Source organism: Alternaria infectoria (assembly GCF_024043175.1).
Source record: "Alternaria infectoria strain BMP 0036 chromosome Unknown scaffold_1, whole genome shotgun sequence".
In the NCBI taxonomy this organism is placed as follows: domain Eukaryota; kingdom Fungi; phylum Ascomycota; class Dothideomycetes; order Pleosporales; family Pleosporaceae; genus Alternaria; species Alternaria infectoria.
The window spans coordinates 3,887,630-3,910,311 of NW_026250690.1; the positions used below are offsets into that span (position 1 = coordinate 3,887,630).

At 53.8% G+C, this 22,682-nt stretch overlaps 6 protein-coding genes across 6 annotated transcripts; 2 read left to right on the top strand and 4 right to left on the bottom strand.

Moving 5' to 3' along the window:
• Positions 1-177: 177 nt before the first annotated feature.
• J4E92_001299 (uncharacterized protein) lies at positions 178-582 on the top strand (the record flags this gene model as incomplete). The annotated part of the gene is made up of 1 exon (XM_051492711.1): positions 178-582. One exon carries the CDS (start codon positions 178-180, stop codon positions 580-582), a length of 405 nt encoding a protein of 134 aa, XP_051358223.1.
• Positions 583-2,069: 1,487 nt separating this feature from the next.
• On the bottom strand, positions 2,070-3,346 carry J4E92_001300 (uncharacterized protein; the record flags this gene model as incomplete). Its single annotated transcript, XM_051492712.1, has 2 exons — positions 2,070-3,254; positions 3,341-3,346. The coding sequence occupies 2 exons, from the start codon at positions 3,344-3,346 to the stop codon at positions 2,070-2,072; spliced, it is 1,191 nt and encodes a 396-aa protein (XP_051358224.1).
• A 2,302-nt stretch (positions 3,347-5,648) lies between these two features.
• Positions 5,649-7,052, bottom strand: J4E92_001301 (uncharacterized protein; the record flags this gene model as incomplete). The annotated part of the gene is made up of 5 exons (XM_051492713.1): positions 5,649-5,851; positions 5,966-6,414; positions 6,480-6,916; positions 6,946-6,961; positions 7,048-7,052. 5 exons carry the CDS (start codon positions 7,050-7,052, stop codon positions 5,649-5,651), a joined length of 1,110 nt encoding a protein of 369 aa, XP_051358225.1.
• Positions 7,053-7,070: 18 nt separating this feature from the next.
• Positions 7,071-14,929, bottom strand: J4E92_001302 (Type I Iterative PKS; the record flags this gene model as incomplete). The annotated part of the gene is made up of 2 exons (XM_051492714.1): positions 7,071-14,830; positions 14,884-14,929. The coding sequence occupies 2 exons, from the start codon at positions 14,927-14,929 to the stop codon at positions 7,071-7,073; spliced, it is 7,806 nt and encodes a 2,601-aa protein (XP_051358226.1).
• A 940-nt stretch (positions 14,930-15,869) lies between these two features.
• J4E92_001303 (uncharacterized protein) lies at positions 15,870-16,736 on the top strand (the record flags this gene model as incomplete). The annotated part of the gene is made up of 1 exon (XM_051492715.1): positions 15,870-16,736. One exon carries the CDS (start codon positions 15,870-15,872, stop codon positions 16,734-16,736), a length of 867 nt encoding a protein of 288 aa, XP_051358227.1.
• Positions 16,737-20,830: 4,094 nt separating this feature from the next.
• J4E92_001304 (uncharacterized protein) lies at positions 20,831-22,240 on the bottom strand (the record flags this gene model as incomplete). The annotated part of the gene is made up of 3 exons (XM_051492716.1): positions 20,831-21,414; positions 21,470-21,651; positions 21,711-22,240. 3 exons carry the CDS (start codon positions 22,238-22,240, stop codon positions 20,831-20,833), a joined length of 1,296 nt encoding a protein of 431 aa, XP_051358228.1.
• Between the last annotated feature and the right edge of the window lie 442 nt (positions 22,241-22,682).

Genomic DNA, 22,682 nt, shown 5'->3' on the forward strand with positions numbered 1-22,682 from the left:
GTGACGCGCAGAAGATCGCCAATACAGGGTAATATCGAGCTACCACGGGTCCATATTTACTTTACCCATACCCTCGCCTCACCCACTGTGTACACCCTTTCCACTCCTCTGCTCCCTCCTCGCCTTCATCGAGACTTCAAAGACTCCACCACGACCCTACCAGCCATTCCCGCAGCCATGTCCAACTACTCGCAACAACACTACGGCGCCCCCAGCCGACCCGCCTTCTCTGCCCTCCAGTCCTCCAGCACCCCAGCCGCAAGCTACACCAGCACCTCCGCCTCAAGCCACGCCTCCTCACGCTCCTCGACGCAATCTGCACCGCCCGTCTCGCCGTCCACGAGCCCTCAGAACCACCAGTACTTTGGCTCCTTGAACCAGCAGTCGCAACAGTTGCAGCAGCAGCCTCGCATGCAGGCACAACGGCAGAACAGCTTCGAGTACCAACCGAACAGGTCAGGAGCCGGCCAAACGGCTGCTGAGACTACAAACTACCTCAACCAGGCTGCGCTGCTTGCTGAGGCTGCGAAACGGGCACAGATGGCGTGTGTTATGCGAGATCTCGACGGAATGGAACTATAGTTTCCATACGACTTGGCTACACATCCGTCGTAACACGACAAACACCACCGCGACAAGACCATGCACACCGCGAAAACATTTTGCCGGTCAAAGTCGGCCGTGAGCGGTCTACCTTACATGTGCATGCTTCCAACGGAGTGGGTCCATCCATCAAAGTCTTCAAACTTCGCGAGGTCATCACTCCACCATTCTCACCGGAAACATTCTTCGCCATACCTTTCGTTCGAGTCTGCGGTGACGAAGCGCGTTACCGCTGCGTTTACCGACTATACTGCCCGATATTTCTACCGCGGCTACTTCATTTCGATTGTACATACTTCCCCACTATCGGACCGACTAGGCTGTTCTGTCCACTTTGCACCTTTTCCTACCACGGAGCTCGTATCTTGACAGTTGTACTTTGGGTATCTGGCACGTTGAGTAATCCACTGTATTTTGTGCTGTCAACATACAGTGGCTACCTTTTGTGTCGTTGCCTAGGCACATCTTGGAGAAACCGAGCTCCCCCATACATCATCTATCTCATAGCTTGGAGTTCCACGGCGAAACAAACATCACACCGTCACTTTTTTCATCATTTATTTTTCCCCTTTCACATGTCGCGATCCTGGAGTCTAGACTTAATAGCAAACGAGCGCTTTGGGCATTGGCAGCATTTCTTTTTAGATGGACTACGCATGCGGATGCGGCATATAGTATAAACCAATCAAGACACTTTGTCCATCACCGTATGCGTTATCGATTGTCGCGCTTCGCTCCTGCTATGCTCACACAGGAAGGCTACATTGCTTGTGAGTTTGCGCCTGGAAGGGGGATTTGCATCAGCGTCTGGCCTTACAGCTTTGATGGTAAACGTTTTGCTAAGCCTTGCGACCTTTGGGATATATCGTACAAGAAGTACGGAGATTAATACGTATCAACGTACGTGACAAACTTTACTCTCAAAAGTGTTCTTCGATGGGTCAACTGATGTGCTGTGGGTTTCCTACCGAGCGCTTCTGGACATAATCAATGCTCACTTGACCATCATGTATCATTCAAACACGCACTACAATACCACATCAAAGTAACAAATTCAAGCAAAGATATGAGTATTGCGATAAATAAGAAGGACGAACAACAGACTTTTAAATAGTAAGAAACGATGGCGTGCTCGCAACCCTTATCTCCTCCGCGCAGCCTCGTGCGGGGTCCTTCACCGGAACCACCCCATATGAGCCCGAACATGAAGGAAAGGGCGTGCATATGCAATAAATATAACCTGCATCGTATAAGAACGTGCAGCAAGGCAAAAAACCATAATCGAAACCCCGAGTAAACCGATACAAGCCTGGTCTGCGCACCATTTGCCTACTGTGAGGCTCAACACCTCTGCACCGAACTGCGTGCTTCCCTCTCTATCGTCCGCCTCACTCTTTCACTCATGACCTTTTGCTTGCTGCTCGTAACCTATTGCAAAAGGCCACGGCAACCCGCTCCCCAACCACTCACTGACACGTGCCTCGCCTGCAGCGCCCCTTTGAATCATCCGACCAATGCCAGACCAACGGGTCAACACACCTCTTTGGCGTCACCAACTCATCGCCCATCTTACTATCGCAGCGTGCCAGCGACGATGGCCGCAGTGCTAGTGACGATGAGCTTGATGCTGAGGGTGCCGGGTTCGCAGATGTGACCGGACGGGAGAAATCTATGACCACGATGCTGCCCGATGTGTTGTCTTCGTTGGAGCCGTAAGAGCGCCCTGGTTTGATCATGAAGACTAGGCGTTGGGAGTCGAGGACGCCGGTCACGCTTCGTGTGGTGGAGGAAGTTGTGTTAGTGGTGGAGAGTGTTGGGTTGAGTATGCTGTGCAGGCGAGCTGAGCAGGCGCAACGCGACGAGGAAGGAGGCCACATGCGGACGGGCGACTGGCGGTAGAGTGTTTGCGTGTCCACAAAAGAGGGCCTGGTGTCGTCGATGGGGGCTTTTCCTTTGCTGTTGATGGTGCGGTTGTGAGTGGAAGTGAAGGAGAGGCCTAGTTCGCGGCGTGATCCTATTCGCAGTCTGAGGCATGGTGCTTGCGAGGGGTTGTTGTTGCAGCAGCGGTCGTCTTCGACTAGATCGACGAAGGAGGTGCACGGGTAGCTGTAGGCTCGGAATTTTGTTCGGGATAGGGTGAAGGAACGGGGTGAAGGATCTGTTGGGGAGAACTCGGGGTGTTGGCTCCAGCTGTAGAGATCGGGTGTTGGTTTCCATTGGGGGTTATTCGATGAATCTATGAGCGGGAGGAAGAGATCATCCTCAGGCCCAAGTAGTTCATCCGATAGTTCCTCGGTGTCGTCCTCTTCTTGAAAGTCCATCTTAGTGACGTAGAAGGTGCGCGACTGGCGAGAAGATGCTTGAGCCCATTCTCGACGCGACTCCACAATCACCGTCTCGTTTGTACGCTCATCAAGCTGTAGTGCAAGATCGGTCCATGAGTCGTGGATTGGTCCTTGCTTGTGCTGTCGACGAAAGAGGCGCTCGTCTTTCTGAACGTCATCTGGTTTGTCCAGCGGAAAACGGACCACATGGTAGAAAGAAGTATAATCGATCTCCTCAACTTCAAAGGTGCCCTGGTTAGAGACAGCGTAAAAGTAGTTGTTGTGGATTTCGAACGCGATGGTGGAGCCGATATCAGATCCGTGAAACTTATCGAGCAGTACTGGTCTTTCGCGTTCGGTTATCCGAAAGTCTCTATGAAGTGAGATGCCCTCAATCTCCCATTTGTGATGACCGTCATCGCCGATTCCAGTATGTGTGCCGTAGTATAAATAATGCTCATTATGTCTAACAAAAAGCTTAGAGCATTCGCTTAGTCGCACCGATTCGATCACTCTTTGTCCATCCGCAAGGTTCGCAGCCGTGTTGATGGCGAATATATGGCTGTCATCCGAGTTGTACTTTGGTATAGCATGCACAGAGAGGATCCGATCAGCATAGTAAAGTAAGCGTACGCTGATATCACCAAAAGCTCTGAACTTCGACTCCAAGATAGGGCGAATGATAGCTTGGAGATCGAGACGAATAGCTTCTGCTTGCGAATTGAGACCCGTGACGTGGACCACCCCAGCGTCGAAAATACATATAGTTCCCTGTCGATACAAAAAGTTATTTCCTTGGCCCAGAACGCGAGCCGAAAACGGGTGCGCAGTTGACAAAGCATGTCTTCTTTCATAAATAGCCTGAAAGGCTTGCTTGTAGGTAATCTTCTCTGTCCGGGCTAAAGACGCTTCCTGGGTGTGGGGATAGTTGATCTATAAGCAGCGTCAGCCTTTGGCGTAAGCAGATTGACCGTTTGGCGTCATCTGACCTCGACAGCACGCCTGACAACTGTCCTTTCGTCTAGTACGGCTCTTAAGTGTCGACATGTTTGGCTGAGATGAACAATATCCTCGAGATTCAAATCGAAGGTGATACAGAAGAGTAGATCAAAAGGTAGCCGATCAAGGGAAGTCGTCATAGAACGAGATAGAGATGTATAGAGATAAGGCAAATAGGGCACGCGAGCGAATTCCCATACGAGTGATTGGCTAAGAAGAAGCAAGATCTTGAGATCTCGACAAGAAAAAGGGTTCAAGCTAACGATAGGTGGCGTAAATCAGCTGTGGAGTACCGGTCGCTGGATGTGCAGAGAGCACGGGCTTTGAATGCTCCCACATGCGCAGAGCCGCATGTTACTAGGGCGCATTTCCTCGCTAGGATATAGTCTAATTCATGTAATAGCGCCAGCAACCTTACGTTTCGCGTAAGCCCTGGTTGCTCTTCCCGTTTGCGGCTCGTCAGGCTGAGAAATCCGAAGCTATGAAGGCCCGATAAATATTGCGCGGGGTCGAATGGGGCCACGATGTGTTACACTCATACCGATGAGGAAGGATCATTTGCCGTGTTGCATGCGTTTGGAATACGAATATGTTGTGTGCCATAAGGGTCGGGCTGATGGGGTTGTGCCAAGTGAGCCGCATAGGTAGAGCTTCGCTTGACGTAAGCGTGCGGCTCTGCGCAAGTATACGGACCCACACAACCTTGCTCTTTCTTGTAGTCTCAGCCTCGGAGGCACCCCGCACAATTGCGAACTAAGAGTCTACCCCTCGGTGCTAGATGACCAGCTGACGGGTCGATGTGCTTTGCAAGGTTGCTTCAACATCGCTGGGAAGTTTCGGCCCCTATCATGCCGTGCGCATCAATGTACGCCTTGAGAAGTGCTCAGCCTTGCCATCGAGCCTTCAAGGATCCAACTGGAGTACTTCAACCGCCAGGCTAATTCTAAAACAGGTCGAGACCACTCCCTACACGTCCAGTGCCGCAATGATGCATGCTGAGGCACAGGCTCGGGCATGTAGACTTGATGCATGTTGATTGCCCTTGGCCCTGCTCGAGCATGATGCGGAAGTATCGGGGAAGCGGGACTATACGAGGCTATCTGCGATTTGTTGGGACCGTTCCACAAGACGTTGTGCGTTATAGCCCGGGCATCCAGGAGACTACCAATGGACCTAACCGATAGTGGGCTACGTAGTACGCCATGGGGCAGAAACTACACGCGATTCCCCATGTGATCGATCCTCGCGATGTATTGTGCCCTTCTAGGTTGGCGCAGAAGAAACTGAAAACCTGATTGCGGGAACCGATGGCGAGGGGACTACTCGAATGAGGTTTGAGTGGCCGTCCTTGCAGCTAGTTGGGCCCCATACCGACGAAGGGATGTGTGCCTCGTTGTTTCGACCGCGTCCAAACGGTGCTGGGAAATCGCGTCAGTCCATAGAGATTGTTGCACCTCTCGAAATTGTATGGCTTCACCAGCTCTTAGAGCGCCCGACTAATGGGCTCCGAACCTCGTGGCACGTAGCAACGTGTACAGCCGCGCATGACTGATCGTCGCGATTGCTCATGTGCTTCGTCGCATCGAGCTAGGCAATCAATCGGCCCATTGAAACGGAAGTGGAATAGTGAAGCGACGCAGCGGGGTCCAGTCTGTAGGCGTGGATGTTCGTCCTCCAGAGCAACTGGATCACAATAGCTCAGAGATAAGCCACGAGCACTCATCATTGCTCTGGGCCAGCGCGTTGGCGTTCTTGACCTTCCCATCCGATGTATGGCCAGCCTTTTGGTAGACTCGAGTAGGGCGGCAAAGTATAGCGGCCTTTACAGCTTCCCGCATCCGGACATTCCAAATCGCATAGGCCGAAGGTCTTGCAGTAGCACTCTTTTGCAGTTGGGCAATGGACCGGAGGTTTACCGAAAATCACTATCAATCATGTTAGCACATGATCCACGCCACTCGAAGAAGCAAAAAGCGCAGAGCCTCATCACGCGCGGGGTCGTGGGGTAGGGCGCGAAATGCCAACGGATGTCGACTTACTGTGCCAGGAGTACTCAAACACCCTTCCACTAATAGCATCCCCCAGTTCAGTGCCCATAATCCAATCCCGATACTTCTCATACTGCTCCTTGCTCCTCTCCCTAATCTTGTCCCTCGTCGCCGCAAACTGCGCACAGCAGCTCACCCCAACAGCATCCGGCACCTTCTCCCCCGGAAACAGGCTCTCAAAGGCCTTCTTATACTGTCCGCCCGCATGCACGGCCTCTCTGTGTTCGCCCGCTTCCGCCAGCGGCTTGATCTCGTTGGGGCAGCCGAGGGACCAGGCGCAGCGGATGTTGACGTAGCCTTCTTTCTCGAGGTAGGGCAGCTGGAAATGGCGCAGCATGGGGAGGCCGTCGTAGTCCGGGTCGTCGTTGTGCCATTGGTAGCGGTTGGGGTGGATAAAGAGGACGTTGTCGGGGAGGGACGCGTAGTGGTCGATTATGTAGCTGCGCGCGTATTCTTCGTTAGCATGCTGGACATGGGACGAAAGATAGTATAGATGGGGACGTACGTCAGATAGACCATGCTCTCTCGGCCCTTGTTCTTCGGCACCGTGAGCTCCGCGCTCGGATCGTCGACATGGTAGATATTCTTCTCCCAGTGCGGAAAGTACTCCTCGAGCCACGTTGCGTTCTCGGAACTCTGGCTGGCGACCACAAAGGCGGTCCGACGCGCTTTGATGCCATCGTTTGCTTTTAGCGGCTTCCCTTTCGGGTTGTGCGATGACTCGTCTGGCTGCTGCTCGTCGTAGAGTTCGTCGGGAAGGTGCGACTTGGCCGATCCAGCTGAGGCCGCCGTCTTGTCCCAGAGCGCGAACTTCAGATGGACGAAGAGGGCGGTGAGCAGGACGATATTGACGAGTATGACCACATTGCGAGCAGTGATTAGACGAGGCATGGCGCCACAAAACAAAGTGCCCACGATGTTTGCACGACGGTTTCCAGGAACCTGGGGCATCGGATATCACATGCGAACACCAGGGGCTGATCGGCGCTAGCCGATTCAAGCTCCCATTAGCGTGGTAGCGTAGAAGAAGCCAAGAATACGAAGGATGATCACAACTCTTTTCTATTCTCTACGGCATTCTATACTCGAAATCGTTCTACACACTGTGTACTATCCGCTCCGCCAACGCCGCAATACTCGTGCGCGAATCCAATAGATCCACCATGCCAACCTTGTACCCCAGCGCAACGTGGAACCAATTTCGTAACTCGGCTGCAATCAAACTATCGACGCCATGGTCCGACACAGCACGCGCGCAATTCACAGTCGTTGGATCAAGCAATAGCATAGTCGCAACCGCGTTGGATATGGCTGATGTGACGAGTGCGAGGGTTTCCGCGTGGCACGCGAGTTGATCTGAGCCAGGGGCAGCGTTGCGAGCCTTTTGCACAGCAGCACCGAATGCGTCGCGGACCTGCGCTGTGGATGAGCGTGCAGTGTCCTTCTGTGGAGAGTCGGCACCGCCCTCTTCCTGGCGCAAAGCATCTTCGAATGCACGGATCACATGGGAAACGCGAGCGTCGCCATGCCAGCGAGGTGTTGCGACGCTTCGGATACCCATCTCAGCGTCGTCGCGCTCTTTTGCGAGCATGTGTGCCGGATCCATGTATGTTACGTAGGTAGCGGCGGCGAGGGGGTCAGCGGCAGTTACATTGGAAGGGGGAAGAAACGCTGGCTCGAGAAGGCGGAGGAAGTAGCTTTCAGATTCAGTCAGGACTTTGTTGCGTGCCATCAAATCCAATGTGGTGGTGTCGGTGCTTAGGTGGCCAACGTCGTTGACAAGGCCGAATTGAGCAGCCGTAGCAGGCAGACCCAGACGGCGGCGATAGCGTGCGAACTGGTCCTGGAAGTTGTTGGCGGCCGTGTACGCAGCCTGAGTCGCGAAGCTCAGAACCGAGAGGATGGAAGTGGTCATGACGAAGAATTCCAACGGCAAGTGTTTGGTGGTGTCGTGTAGATTCCGCGTGCCAAGTACTTTCGCGGCGAGGCCATCCTGCCAGCCAGGGGCTGTCACCTTGTCGAAAGAGATATCTTGGTAGGAAACGGCGCAGTGGACGATGCCCTTGAGTTCGCCAATGGTGGATGCGTACTCAACGGCTTTTGCGACACTCTCTCGAATACCGAGATCGCAAGCAACGGGATGTACACGAATACCAGATTCGGCGAGCCTGTCCACAAGTGTCTGCGCTTCGGGCGCGCTCCCACCACGGCGGGACAAGATAACGAGCTCTCGTGCACCACGATCACCCATCCACTGGATAATAGACCGTCCCAGACCGCTCAGTCCACCAGTGATGATGTAGCAGGCTGCTGGGTCGAAGGTGACGGCTGGTGGTGCCTGTACCATGCGTATCAGTGAGTTTGACGCGAATGACACAACTAGCTTGCCAACATGTTTGCCTTTGGAGAAAGCCAGCAACGTCTGGTGGAGTTGGGAGATGTCCGAGATAGCCAGAGGTTGGATGGGACTGATGCGCCCAGCACGGTAGTGAGCGTCCACCGCGGTCATAAGCTCGGCACCTAGTTTAGGGTCGCGATCTACGACACGGGCAAGATCGAAAGATGAGAAGCTGGCGCTCTTCTGAAACAGCTCAAGGCCGATTGCACGGGCATCCTCGACGTCTGCGCGGCCAATGTCGATTAGATGGCCGAGTGGAGCGAGTGCTTTGGCTGTCTCATGAAGCATATCACCCTGAGCAGTGCTGAGAATGACATCGAAGCCCCCGTTGCGCGTGGCAGCCGCAGCACGATTCATTTCGGCCTTTTCACGTGCCGAAAACACATTCGCAGGGGGTAGGCCAATCGTCTTTACAAGGAATTGCAGCTTTTCTTGCGAACCAGCCATAGCAAAAACTTGGGCGCCCTTGGCACGGGCGAATTGGATGGCAGCCAGGCCGACACCGCCTGAGGCTGACTGAATCAAGACACTCTGGCCCTGATGCAGACGGGTAAGTTGTTCGAATGCGTAGACTGCCGTCATGTAGACAACAGGCATGGTGGCCATGTGAACAAGATCATCGGTGGGTCTTACTTTGCAAGCGAAAGCTGAAGGTACGCGAGCATAGTTGCCGAAATGGCCTTTCCCTAGGCCGTAGACTGGGTCTCCGACCGCGAAAGAGCTTGCAGCATCAGTCCCGACCTGAGTGACGATACCAGCGTACTCAGATGACAAGTTATTGCCGTCGAAGCGGCCAGTAGCCAAGACTAGATCCTTCCAGTTGAGACCGACGGCAGTAACCTTAACCTCAATGTAGTCACATGACAGGGATTGTTTGCGCAGCTCTGTGTAGGGACGGAAGTACAAGGAGCTGAGGATACCCGGTGTTTCAAAGGCAGCGCGGACAGGGCCTTGTGTATCCAGTGGTAGAAGCTCAGCGCCATGAGTAGCTGGTGTAACGAGAGGCTCCGCATAAGCAGACAACGCAGGCTCGGGCAGCAGGCGACTCACCCACAGGCAGCCGCCATGCCAGGCAAATTCGCGGTCTTCGCTCGTCTCGCTATTAATGGGTCGCTGCAAGGCTTGCTCGCAGTCGACCAGGACGCGAAGGAGTTCGTCACTTTGCTGCAGATCGTCCAGAATAAAGTGGTCGGCGTCTATATCGACTGAGCAGAAGCGGCCTGTGGGTGCCTCAGTTGAGATGGTGCGTAGTAGACCGCCAGCAATAGCGCCGTCAGGACTACGGCCGACTGCCATACCTGTCGAGGTGAGCCATAGCATGCTACTGGTATGATGAGTAAGGTGCTGGAAGAGCTCCAGCTGGCGCTCATCGGCAGCGAGCAATAGATGGTCATCATCCAGGAAAGCCACTACACGAGCGTCGACAGGCAATTCGCGGACCGAGCTGTCAAGTCGTACCGTCTTCGTCGATTCTCCGCGACATTCCAGCACACGGGCTAGTTGAGCGAGCAGAGGCGGTGGTTGTGCTGTGCTATGAAGAAGATGCACAGGCTGAATAGCCACACGCGCCGCATCCACAGCTTTTTCAGCCATATCGACCACGCCGGCCACGACAACACTCGACTGGGTCCAAGGCGCGGGATAGTCGTCCAGCACGATTTCGGCTCCTCTAAACCCGACCGAACGCAGCGTCGCGTCCCAGCCGGCCACATCGAGAAAAGGCCGCTGCATGCGTCCGTCATTCACACCGTGCCAGTATCCTTCTTGTGCACCACCGATCATGTCGACCCACGCACTGCTGCCCGTCACTTCGGCCAGCACCAATTTTCCGCCAGTTTTGAGTAGCTTGCGCGCCGTCTGCAACGCTTTTGCAACCGATGCAGCCGTGTGCACGGCCTGCGACGCAAACACCACATCGTACGCCGCCTCGAAGCCCGCTGGCAGCGTGTCTTGTTCCATGTCCAGCACTGAAAAGTGCACATCGCCGTAATTGCTGAGCTGCGATCGCGCCGCCTGCAGCGCATTTTCGCTCGTATCTGTTACTGTGTAGTCGCGGTATCGCTTGATACTGTTCCCACTGTTGAGCGTCTCGAGCACTAAGCGCGCCGTCTGACCCTTCCCGCCCTTGAGTTCCAATATCCGAAGGCTCGGATTGACATGAGCCATTGAGTCGAAAACAGTAGATAAGTGAGTGTGAACCCCCGTTACGAACAGGCTCTTCTCAAAAAAGTCAGTCAGCAGCCCGCCTTCAGCCAGGACCGCTTCGCCACTTCTGCGCCTGTCCATGATATCAACCATGTGTGCGTGAAGCCGCTGCATACACCTGACTTCGACAAGATGACCGTGGCCTTCATATGCCTCTCGCAGACGTCGCTTGCGATCCTCCGCCGAGAGTTCTGTTGACTGCTCAGCTTGACCTCTCTTGGCCAACTGTCGAAGCTTTGCGATATAGCGTTCCGTTGTTCCCAAACCATCGATTTCCATTGAGTCAGTGTCATTCAAGAGCGTCTCAGTCACGTCGATGGCGATGAGCGACGCCATACTATCGAGCTGAGCAAGCACTGGTCCTTGAGCGACATTCTCCGACGGTGCTGGGAATAGTAAACGAGCCTGCTCATTACGGAGACTTCCGAAATCTGGCTTGTACACCATACGTGTGAACGGGCTCGAAAAGCCCCTGGCTCCGGTCTTGTCTGGAGACGTTGCCTCTAAGCTGTAACTAACGCAACGGAGGTCCTCAATGTCCACAAGGATATCGCCCGCCTCATCCTGAAGCTGTAGCTGGAGGTACGCAGATCGAAGGCCCTTGAACTCGCCGTATGCGACCGCTGTACCCGATGCTTGGTCAATATTACTCTTGACACGCAGCTCAGACAAGTGAATGGGAACGAATGCTGTCGTCGTTTTGTCCGTTTGGCCTCCATGGGATGCGAGGAGGCCAAGTTGGATCATGGCATCTAATGAGGCGGGATGGATAGCATATTCAGATTCTCCACCTCTAATCATGCCCGCCGTAGTCTGTAGATTGAGTCTGGCAGCGGCATGATTCTTGGTCGGGTCGGCGCGTATCTCAGACAAGGCTTGGAACGCAGGGCCGTAGCCAAGACCTATCGCAGCGAACTTCTTGTACCAGCTGCGCGCATTCACCGTTCGAGATTCGGAAGCTACACTCATCGTTTCAACTTGCGAGTGCTCAGAGATGTCCACCTTGACCATTCCGGTGCAGTGTTCCGTCCATTGCTCCGTTTCACGTGTAACGGAGCTGACTGAGAAACCGACCCAAGCCGGCTCTTGTGCAGTAGCTTTGTCGTCAAGCACCAGGCTGAGCATGATCTCGATACCATACTGATCCTCAGGGATGTTCAGTGCTGACTTGATATTGACGTTGCGAAGTGAGTGCCCTAGAATTGGCTGTGCGTCCTCGGTTGCCTGGTAGAGCTGCGTTGCCGCCACCATTGCCATACACATATATCCAGCAGCCGGGAATACAACATTGGGCAGCAGACGATGATCACTCAACCAGGGGAGGTCTTTCAAACGTAGCACGTTGCGGTATTGCGGTCGAAGTTTCGCGTTGCCAGCTACCCTAGATCCGATAAGGTCATGCCTGGGGATGGTACGAAGACGATATTCCTTGCTAGCCCGGCTCTCATAGTAAGCGACTGGTCCGTACGTGAACTGATATGGCGGAAGATCAATAGCGGTAGTGCCGTGTTCTAGCGCCCCAACACCTGCATCTACCGCGTTCACGGCAGCCAAGTCGATCTTAGCGTTGAGACCAAATAGTGACCCGGCGAGCTGTAGCAAAGATCTTGCATTGTCTTCTCCTCGCTTCAACGCGTACGCATATGGAAGTGGCTTGCCGATGCTCTTTAGAATCTGGTCAAGCGGGCTTCTTAGCGCCGGGTGCGGTCCGATTTCCACGAACGCCTTGACATCGAGTTCTTCCTGCCCTGCCAAGCTGGCGACTGCGTCTGAGAATTGGACGGGTGACTCAAGATTGGCTCTCCAGTATGAAACCGGAAGGTTCGCTCCTGCAAGACTCTTCCAAGGAGTGACCGATGAAGACCAAGGGATATGAGGGTACTTTGGGCGCTGGTCTTTCAGTCCGGACTTCTCGAGATACGCCATGCCATCGGTGAGCAGTGTCTCATACGCATGGCCAAGCGCAATCATGTGATGTGAGTGATATGCATTTCCACCCGTCTTCAGAAGTCGGTTGAAGACGCCGTCGTGCGTGAGGGTCGTAGCGAGCCGCTTCACAGCCTCCTCGTCTCCAGAGAGCGTCAGGCTGCCGGGCGAGTTGACAGCTGCAATCTTGATGTATTGCTCGAGCCCCTCAAGGTACTCATTGGCCTGCTCACGATCTAGACTGACAGCCAGCATGACGCCCTTCTTCTTATTCTGCGCCACAGCTTGCCCGCGGAAGAAACTCGCAGCAATCGCTTCAGCGGCAGTAATGCGACCGGCCGCGTAAGCAGCTGCCATCTCGCCAGAGGAGTGTCCCACGACACCTGCAGGGCTGACAGACCATGAGGCAAGGAGGTCAACGAGACCGATCTGTACCGCTGTACAGACTGTCTGCGAGACATCCGGCATCTGCACGCGGTCCGGTTCGCAGTTTCCAGAAAGTATCTCTGCAATATTCCAGGACGGCGCTCCAGGTAGAGATTCGAGTACACGGTCCAGATAGTCGACTGACGTGCGGAAGACATTGTAGTCGAAGAGTTGGGCGCCCATGGCATGCCACTGCGCGCCCTGCCCGGTGAAGACGAAAGCTAGACGCGACTCATCGGGCGGACTTGAGAAGGTCTTTTCCACATTCTTCACCAGTCCCTGCGCAACGTCGTGTTTGCTAAAGATGCGGAAAGTCCGTTGTGCAAGTTTGGAACGTCGCGCTGCGAGTGTGTATGCCACGTCTCCTAGTGAATGTTTATCGATGACACGAGCGAGTGCGTCTATGTTGGCATTGAGGGAAGTGTCGCTGTGAGCAGCGAAAGGTAACAGCACCAGTTCACGTGTGCTGACATCTGCTTTTCTAATTTTCGTAGGAGGTTGAGGCGTAGAGAGCTGAGATACCGCCAAGCCATTCCCATGGCTGTGAGTCGAGCCGTTCGCATGGCCATTCGCGTGCCCATTGACGGGTCTGATTCTGTTGACGATACCCGGCTTGACATAGTCCGGATATACGACTTCCACGTGGTCGAGAATGCAGTGCCCGATAGAACCGCCAAATCCAGCAGACGTAACACTGGCGCGTCGCAGCTTGTCTTCTGGCCATGGCATGACTTCGGTAACGACCCTCGCTTTGGCCTTGTCAAAATCGATCCTGGGGTTCAACGTCGTCACACCGATGCTAGGCGGAATCACCCCGGCTTCAAGGGCGAGTACGACTTTGAAGATACTTGCAAGAGCTGCAGCACCTTCAGTATGCCCAAGATTGGTCTTGACGGATCCAATCAACAAACGATCCTCCTCTGAGCTGGATCGTCCCGGCCCAAACACCTTACCAGCAGCCTCTACCTCGAGTGGATCGCCGACCCGTGTGCCCGTCCCGTGGCACTCGAGAAATGGAGTTTCGGAAGGAGACAATTTACCAGCATTGTGGTACGCCTTGCGGATGATGTCCTCCTGAGCAGTCCCACTTGGGTGCGTTATCCCGCTGGAACGACCGTTGGCGCCAATAGCGCTGCCGCGAACGAGTGCACGAATCGGATTTCCGTGCTGCATGGCCTGTTGCGGCTTCTTCACGTAAATAGCTGCGAAGCCCTCTCCACGAGCGTAGCCATCAGCTGCGGCATCAAACGCATGGCTCATGGATGTACCAGACAGGGCTCCCAACTTGTCCATGGCGATCTGCATGCTTGGATCCATGATGTAGTTCGCTGTCGCCACAATCGCCGAGTCGCAGTCTCCATCCCGGATCGCCTGGATCGCCATATGGAGTCCGTACATGGCAGACGTGCAGGCACTGTCCAGCGTAACGCTTGGCCCGCGCAAGTTGAACACGTAGTTGATGCGGTTGCTGAGGATGTTGTGACACACCCCTGTGGTAGCATGTGGCCTGGCATACTCCCAGTCACGTGTCTGCGCATACGAGTTGTCGTAGGATATATCGGCGACATAGACACCCGTGCGTGTCCCATTAACACTTTCCCACGTCTCGCCTGCGCTCTCCAATGACTCGTACACCACTTCAAGTAGCTTACGTTGAGAAGGGTCGATAGTCTCTGCTTCGAGGCCTGAGATCCCGAAGAAAGATGGATCGAATAGTCGTGGATCTTCAGTCACCACGTAGCCTCCCTTTGCTGCCGTGGTGCCTGGTCTCTCTGGGTTCGGATGATAAAAGCCCTCTGCCGAAAAGCGTGGCGCCGCCCAATCCTGGTAGCCGGAGCGTTTGTTTAGCAAAAGTTCCCACAGGTCCGTAGGATTACGGACGCCTCCAGCCCAGCGGCAACCTGAACTGCGTCAGCACAAGCTCATGTTATACAGGTATTGCTCGATCACATACCCATCCCGACTATCGCCATAGGCTCAGGGTCTTCTGATCTAGCCATCTTCAATCGTCTAATAGTCGTTGTAAAAGTGCGAAGCTACAAACAGCAAAACGATACTGAACTATTGCAATGGTTCAAGCAAGCCAATGCACTTCAATTTGAGAGGATATATGTGTTGAACGGTCCTATCAATTCCAAGGCTGCCTCTCGGGGAACCCACACTCCGGTCTCTACAATCGATCAGCTACATGAACGGGCAGAAGATCGTGTGTAATCCGCTGATGTTGCGCCGATAGGCCTCATTACCAAAGAACGAGATAAGCCCATGCCAAGACAGTCTTCGCAGCTGAATCCCGTCAGCTTACTAGCCGTCAAAATTCGGCCGAAACCGGCTATGCAAACTATCAGCATTTCTGCACAGATGTGGGGAGCATACGGGGGAGAAAGGCCATCCCTTGCGTACGAGCTCGAAAGGTGAGTATCGCCAACATCATAGACCGCTGCGGGTGGGGGTACGTATTGTGGTCGGCGATCAGCTGGCGGTACTTCCGAAGGAGAGATTAGCCAGGTCGCTTGAACCGTAGTCCGTCGGGCGAAACAGCATATATTCTCGGTGCAGATATCGGTTGAGCAGTTGGTTGTGTGCCAAATTGGCTATCGTGATAGCTGTGCCGAGGTGGCGTTTGCCCATGGAAGCCGCTGTGTTGAGCCGGTATTTGATAGACGTCTGGCTTGAACACTGGAACGCTTTGCAGACCGTGAACACGAATCCGAATACTACCTATCTTTCAATCTGTGCAAGCTGCGACCGCTTCTTGAAGTCATGATATTCCTTCAATCGATTGACGTCTCTGGACATGGGCTATTGTCAACCTCGTTCGGGGTCGCCGCTTGCCTTGGAGCTTTGTACGCCATCTATCGCAGCCTCCTCCCTCGACCACTCCCAGGAATCCCCTACAACCAGACCTCAGCACGTAGACTGCTGGGCGATGCACCAGATATGCTACGTGAAGTCAGCGTCACTCGGGAACTTAATGTGTGGCTGGTCAAGCAGGTCAACAAGCTCCAGGCCCCGCTATGTCAGGTCTTCGTGGAGCCGTTCTCAAAGTCTTGGGTCCTGCTCGCTGACCCTATCGAAGCGTACGATATCATGACCCGGCGACCGGATTTTGACAGATCGAATTTCATCACGGACGGGTTGAGTCCCATGGACAACTTCCATGCGCGAATGAAGACAGGCCCCCAATGGAGGACGACGCGAGCGTGGCTGCAGGATCTGATGAGCCCGACTTTTCTCAATAACGTGGTTGGGCCCGTCATGTTCGATAATACGATGAATCTCATCAGATTCTGGGATACCAAGACAAGGCTCGCCAACGGTTCCGCGTTCGATGTCAACGATGACTTGGATCATAGTGCGCTGGATGGGATGTTGTCATTCGTATTCGATCGCCATTTCAAGCACACCGCACTCGGCCCACAAATCGAGACACTGTCACGGATAGCCCCAACCAGTTTGGCAGTAGGGCCCAGAGGGGAAGTGCGGTTTCCAAGGGCTCCAGTCCACGAGTTCATCTCCGCGCTGTATGAGACGGTCGACAAGATCGATGTTGTGACCAAAGCCATGTCGCCCAAACTCGCGATGTGGTTCATTCGTCAGACACCCAGCTATAAGAGAGTGACGGCTGTAAAGAGACAAGTTGTGAAGGAACAAATCCAGGGAGCTCTTCAACGCCTTGAAGCTACGGACGAGCCAAGAACCGCAATCGAGCACATGCTGGTGCGTGAAAAGAAGGCCGCTGAGAAGCAGAACCGGAAGGCCGATTTCGGTAATCCTATCATGATGGACGAGGTAAGTCATGGATAGCCTAAATCTCTTTCAGGTTTGGATCTTAGCTAAAGCATCATGCTTCAGATCGCAGGACAATTCATAGCTGGTCTGCATACGACCAGCACGACACTTGCCTGGACATTCATCTACCTCACGCGTCTTCAGCACGTGCAGAGAAAGCTGCGGGATGCACTGCATCAGGCATGCAGCGATGCGCATGCGGAGAAGCGCGTCCCGACACTCGCAGAACTGACCGCGTCGCGCGTTCCCTATCTTGAAGCCGTGCTGGAGGAAACTCTGAGACTCCACGCGACGAGTATCGCCCGGCAGGCCAAGCGCGACACGGAAGTTCTTGGCCACCGCATCCCCAAAGGAACGAATGTTGTTATGATTGCCAACGGGCCAGGCTTTCACGCGCCAGCTTTCGATGTGGAGAGTGCGCGTCGTAGTGCAACGGCCGTTAAGTCGAGAGGATGGCGGGAGACGAGCGACATGCGGGTTTTTGATCCAGAGCGCTGGCTAATCCACAAAGTGGGTTCTGCTGCTGCTGGAGTTGAGTTCGACGCAAACGCGGTACCGCAGATTGCTTTTGGCATGGGCCCTCGCAGCTGCTGGGGGCGAAGAATGGCGTATCTGGAGCTGCGCTTAGTGGTCTGCTTGGTGGTCTGGAATTTCGACTTGTTGGATGTGTCTCCCGACTTGGCTGACCCGAAGGCTAGCTACGGTATCGTCCATCGGGCGGACCAGTGTCATCTGCGATTGAGAGGCAGAAGAACTCTGTGAGTTGTCTAGATAGTTGGTCATTGTATGGGTACCTTGTACTCGATGGAAAGGTGATGGTCTTCGTTCGTGTCTTTGCTCCTGCGCGCTGTGCCTGCTGATGACGCGGGCGACCGGGCTGACTTCGGAACGCCGTCTCACACGTGACTGAGCGTCATTCCTCGACCTCGGGAGGCCATACAATCGCGCAAAAGGGGTAGACCTCGGTGCGCATCATCGCGTATCACTGACAAACAAATTTATTCCTCTGTTCGCGTAAATACAGCATAATTATCCCAATAGCAATCATTTCTACCTTGGCGCAATGTCCGATAGAGGACTATACAAGAAATCGTTAAGCGCACCCGCATCCAGAATTGAGGGAGACGCATCAGACGCCGGCCACGAAGAAGTGTCGCCCGTCGGCTGATGTGCCTGGATCAGATTTGCGATGTCCAGTGGTGATGATGCGTTTTCTGCGCTGAGGCTGGAAATATGCTGCACCATGCTTGTGGAACTGGACGCGCTTCTCTCATTCAGAAGGCAGGACAACGCATTCGCACCTTCTTCAGCCATGACGCTGACTTCAGCTAGGGTGCGTAGACGACCGAGTGCATCGCTAGTAGCCTGAATGCACCGTTGACGACTGAGATGTGGCGTGCCTGACCCGAGAGGGTCGATCTTGGATGTATGACACGGGCCATCTACCCTACCAGCCGGGAACTCGGTGTCCTCACACACGCCGACCAGAATTACTGCAGCTTCGAATGTCGGTAATATGATGCCCGGAAATCTGGTATGAGACCCTCCCAGCTTCGCGTGCAGCTTTGAGACTCCATCCAGCACCTTGAGTGCTGCCACCGCTAGTGCCTTCTTCTGCGAGGCTAGCAGGACTTGCTTGTACGCAGGAAGTCTTTGAACTTGAGCAGCTGTACAGAGCAATAAGTCACGATAGTTTTGGCATAGACTCTCGTATATGGCGATATGCAGAATCTGCCGCTGAATGGGTAAGCGTCGCGATTGTTCGTCCCACTGCTCGCTTGGCTCAAGAGCGAACGCGGCAGGCATATTGGCAAGGAACTCAGAGCAGAACTGCTCATACTTTTCCTCGGTCGCAGTCGCGTCATACTCTGTATACGATGTCGAGGGGAATTTCCGCCAGAAAGCGGCCAAGCGAGCCTGCAACATTCGTTCTGAGAATGCTTCTGGAGCATTGTCGTCGTCCAGAATGGGTGTAAGATGCATTCGCGGTAGATTGTCCGCATCTAGAGCGGCGGGAAGAAACGGGATGCGATCGAGTTGGCGTGAGAGCATACTACGGTTTGACCTCGTCAGAATAACAAAACGGACATGCGATCACTTCCACTGATAACAGTAAGATATCGTCGTACCTGTCCCAAATGTAGAGGTTACAAAACACTCTCCGTCGCATCTCCTGTTCCAGCCCATGCATCTCTGGCATATGAACTGTGTGATTTCGATGGAGGCCGGCCCTCTGAGCTACCAAAGCAGCTTTGTTGAGCGTTTCCCAGAAAGCCATGTTCTGCCCTTCACACTGAAGTCGCAGTCCCAAGAACGCCAGATGCTGCACGCGTAGTAAAGAGCCTCTGGCATCAAGTCGCGCACATAGACTAGATAGCTTCTCCGCGATATCATCGCACAATGTGCGTATCTCAGACAGAGACATTCTGCGAATGCGGTCGATAGGATGTGACGGTGAAGGAAGGAATTGGGATGCGTACGAACACATTCGCATGACCAGTGCCACGAACTCTACGTAGAAGACAGATGACACAGTTCCCAAGCTCCACAGTTGTTGATACTGTGCTAAGAACCATGGTGGGTGCACAAGCTGCTCCTTCCTATATTTATACATCAGCTTTAGCAAAATCTTCCCTCCTTTGGTGACAAGGATAAGGACATGAAGTATTCCTCCTCGCAACTCATGGTTACGATTTTCGTACGGTTGACGAAGGAAATACGCGCGGATACTTACCAGTGAATTTCGTCGATATAATACTGGACTAAGAAGTCGCAGATTTGACGATCAGGCAATCCTTTCATTTGTTGTTCGACCTCCGGGGACGCCTCTCGGGTAACGTCCTGATTGCCGTGGTGTTCGCCGCTATTCAGTCCTAGCTGTTTATACCGGTGCTTGTTAGATGGATGATGAATTGATCGATTGCCTCATTTGTTCAGGTACAGTAACCACCTCACACAAGGAGAAAGCGGAACAGGTCTAGAGCTTGCACCAACACTAGGCCACTCACTTTGCGTGTGTCCATGTTAATGTAGGCTTTAGACCTGTCCAGTCTTTTCCTAGGTTGACATGCAGTTGGAGGTGCGATTGACTTACCTTACGAATCAAGGCGATTGTATTGCGTTCGCTGTACTCGAAGTATCCAAAAGACTCCGCAACAGAGTTGCTGCTTGGGCCAGGTGTGGAACTTCGCGGTCTTGCGTTGTTCCAATTCGTTAGGGCGTTAGTGGCAGACCCACTGGCATTGCTGTCATGCGGCTGGAGATCGTCATCCGCGGTGAGTTGCTCATGTTCGTTCCCACGATTCTCTACTCTCTGGGTCCGCAGCGACGTGTGATCAGCCTGCAATGCCTGCGAAGGGTAGTATGCGCACTCCTCCGGGCGTCGGCGACGAGAACAATGATCGCAGGGATAGCGACGGTTGCACTACATATTAGCGATACTGAGTTAGCCTAAATTGCCCTCGTGCGTTTTGGTACGTCCTTCACCGGCCCAAAGTTGTGGTTCAAGGCACGTGAGAACAACAAAAGACGGTCGCACCTTTTGTTTCCGTGTGTAGCACGGAATGCACGACGACACGATGCGTTTCTTTCCAGTGCTCTGCATCATGGAGACAGAAAAAGATGAGAAACGACCAGCAAGCGCGGAGAATCGAGGTCGAGTGTGGGGTGGTGGTATTTCTTGTGGTCACTGCAGGGCCTGGCGCGGTACCCTTGCACCTGCCAAGCAAGGGAACGGCAAGGGAACGGCACGCATTGCAGCGGAAGTACTGGCGCTGACGGAAGGCGCACATCAAGCCCGTTATGGTGAATGGCTAGAGATAAGATGCACTACAGCGGCAGTCTAAAAAATCCGAAAGCATTCATATCCAATAATCAATGCATGAGTATACAGTAGGGCTGACTGCATACTGATGGTTGCGTACTCGCGTCATCAGCAGTAATATGATCTTTTGAACCGGCTTCGTCAAACGTTACACACTATATCTAACTGGGACCACAGTACATGATTCACCGGAAGCAAGCAAGCAATCTTAGCGGTGGATATTTCAATTTTAAACTACCGCGACGCGCATGTGTACCGAATCTGCCTGACCCTGCAACTGCTTTGCTTAGCGTTGCAGGTACACTTCAAGCAGCCCCATTAGACCTTCTGGACGGAAGCTGCGAACCTCGTATCTATCATCCGCTTGTTTTAACAAAGCCTCAAATTCATCCCGAGTGCGCACCTTGCCACCAAAGCTCACCAACATGATGAGGTCAATCTGACGCAGGCCACGCTCAAAGTCGCGTGTTACCGAACTCTGGGCCGGGAGAATTAGGTCATTGATGAGCAGTGGAGTGCTGGGCTCGCAGCGTTCGAGTCCGGGGACTAGAGAACGCAACATGGTGACAACGTCCTGGTCGCACCAATTGAGCGCGCACGCCCGCAAGATGTAAGCAGCTGCGTTGCCCACCGGCTGCGGCTCGAAGAAGCTGTGCTGCATGAAGGAAACCCGCCTCTTGGTCTCATCAGTGAGCAAAGACTGACCCGCTAGGTGCATGTCGGCGGAGTCTTGCACCACAAAATTGAGAGCTGGAAAATGCTCAGCCAGGGTGATGGAGACTTTGCCGCTACCACCACCCACGTCCACTACAGTGCCCTTAAGGTTGCCCCAGGGAAAGGCCTCCTTGAGGACGTTGATGTTCAAGTTTACTAGAAGCACATCAGTGTTAGGCCGGAAGGTGGGTTCAGTACGAGGACGACTTACGCTTAGCCCACCCGGCCATGGCTTTAGCAAAGCGAATGGAACGCTGGGTATCCTTCTCGTAGAACTCGAAGATGGGCAGGCCGTGTCGAGTGGTAAACGGCGTGAGTGCACTGTTGTACTCAAGCGGCGATGCTTTCACATTATCAGCTGTAGAAGATGCAGCCTTGAGCATCTCATCAACCCTGTATTGAAGAGGGTCAGTGTGCGGACGAATGTACCACAGCTGCGATTTCCGACATACGTGTAGTGCACCGTCGAACGAATCTCTTCGTCATGGTGTAGAAGATATGAGCTGGGGCTGTGGGCGACATAGCCATGGGCGGGTTCTCGGAAGATGGACTCGGTGATCAGGAGGCGGACGATCCGGCTGGTCCTGTCCAGGTCAACACCTGCGTGTTTCGCCAAGTCTTCCAGCGAGATATTGCCATGCGCGGGAACTATGCTGAAGAAGTCGAAGTCCAGTGCCACTTGAATGGCTGCGAGCTCGTAGCCCTGGCAGCAAAGTGCGCGGAAGTGTCGTTTGGGCCCCTCGACGAGGTATTGGAGGTCTTCCAGGGAGCGCTTCAAGTTACCATGAAGCTCAGCGTACTCAATCGTTTCTGGGCGGTCGATGCAGTCTGACGCAAACGTAGGCGATGCATGTTTGTTTGCTACCAAATAGTCGGCGATTGCCTGCGTATGCTGAGTAACCTGTTGAGCAAGGGCGAGCAAGTCGACCGTTTCGGAGTTAGGAGCGGATTTAACGCCGATACCGTTTGCTTGTGTTGACATGATGGCGCTGCGCGTGTCGCGTTGATCAAGATGAATTACTGTCCCTCATGCTTTGAGAACGCATTCTCAAATTATACAAGCCGCCAGTCATCATTTCGGTCATCATGCTCTTGCTTGAGGTTGTGCAGCTGCCGCATCATGTCGGGCCCGGTTTGTTGTCAGACATCGGGTGCGTGATGTTTGTCGCTTGTCCGGGCCAGTCAGCCGATCGCTGCTGGTCGTCGGGTGGGAGTCGTGGGAGTCGTGGGAGTGAAAGGGTGAAATTGGTAATCCCGCTGCTTACCTACATGACCGACGTTTTCGGCCGACATTTTACGGTCCTTGGCACTTTCTCATGTTGTGCATTACCAACCCCGACGCTGCTTGCTCTATTTGGGGGACAAAACATCTGAAAGAAACATGTATTTACAGTACTCTAGCCAGTAAAATCACACTCAACCTA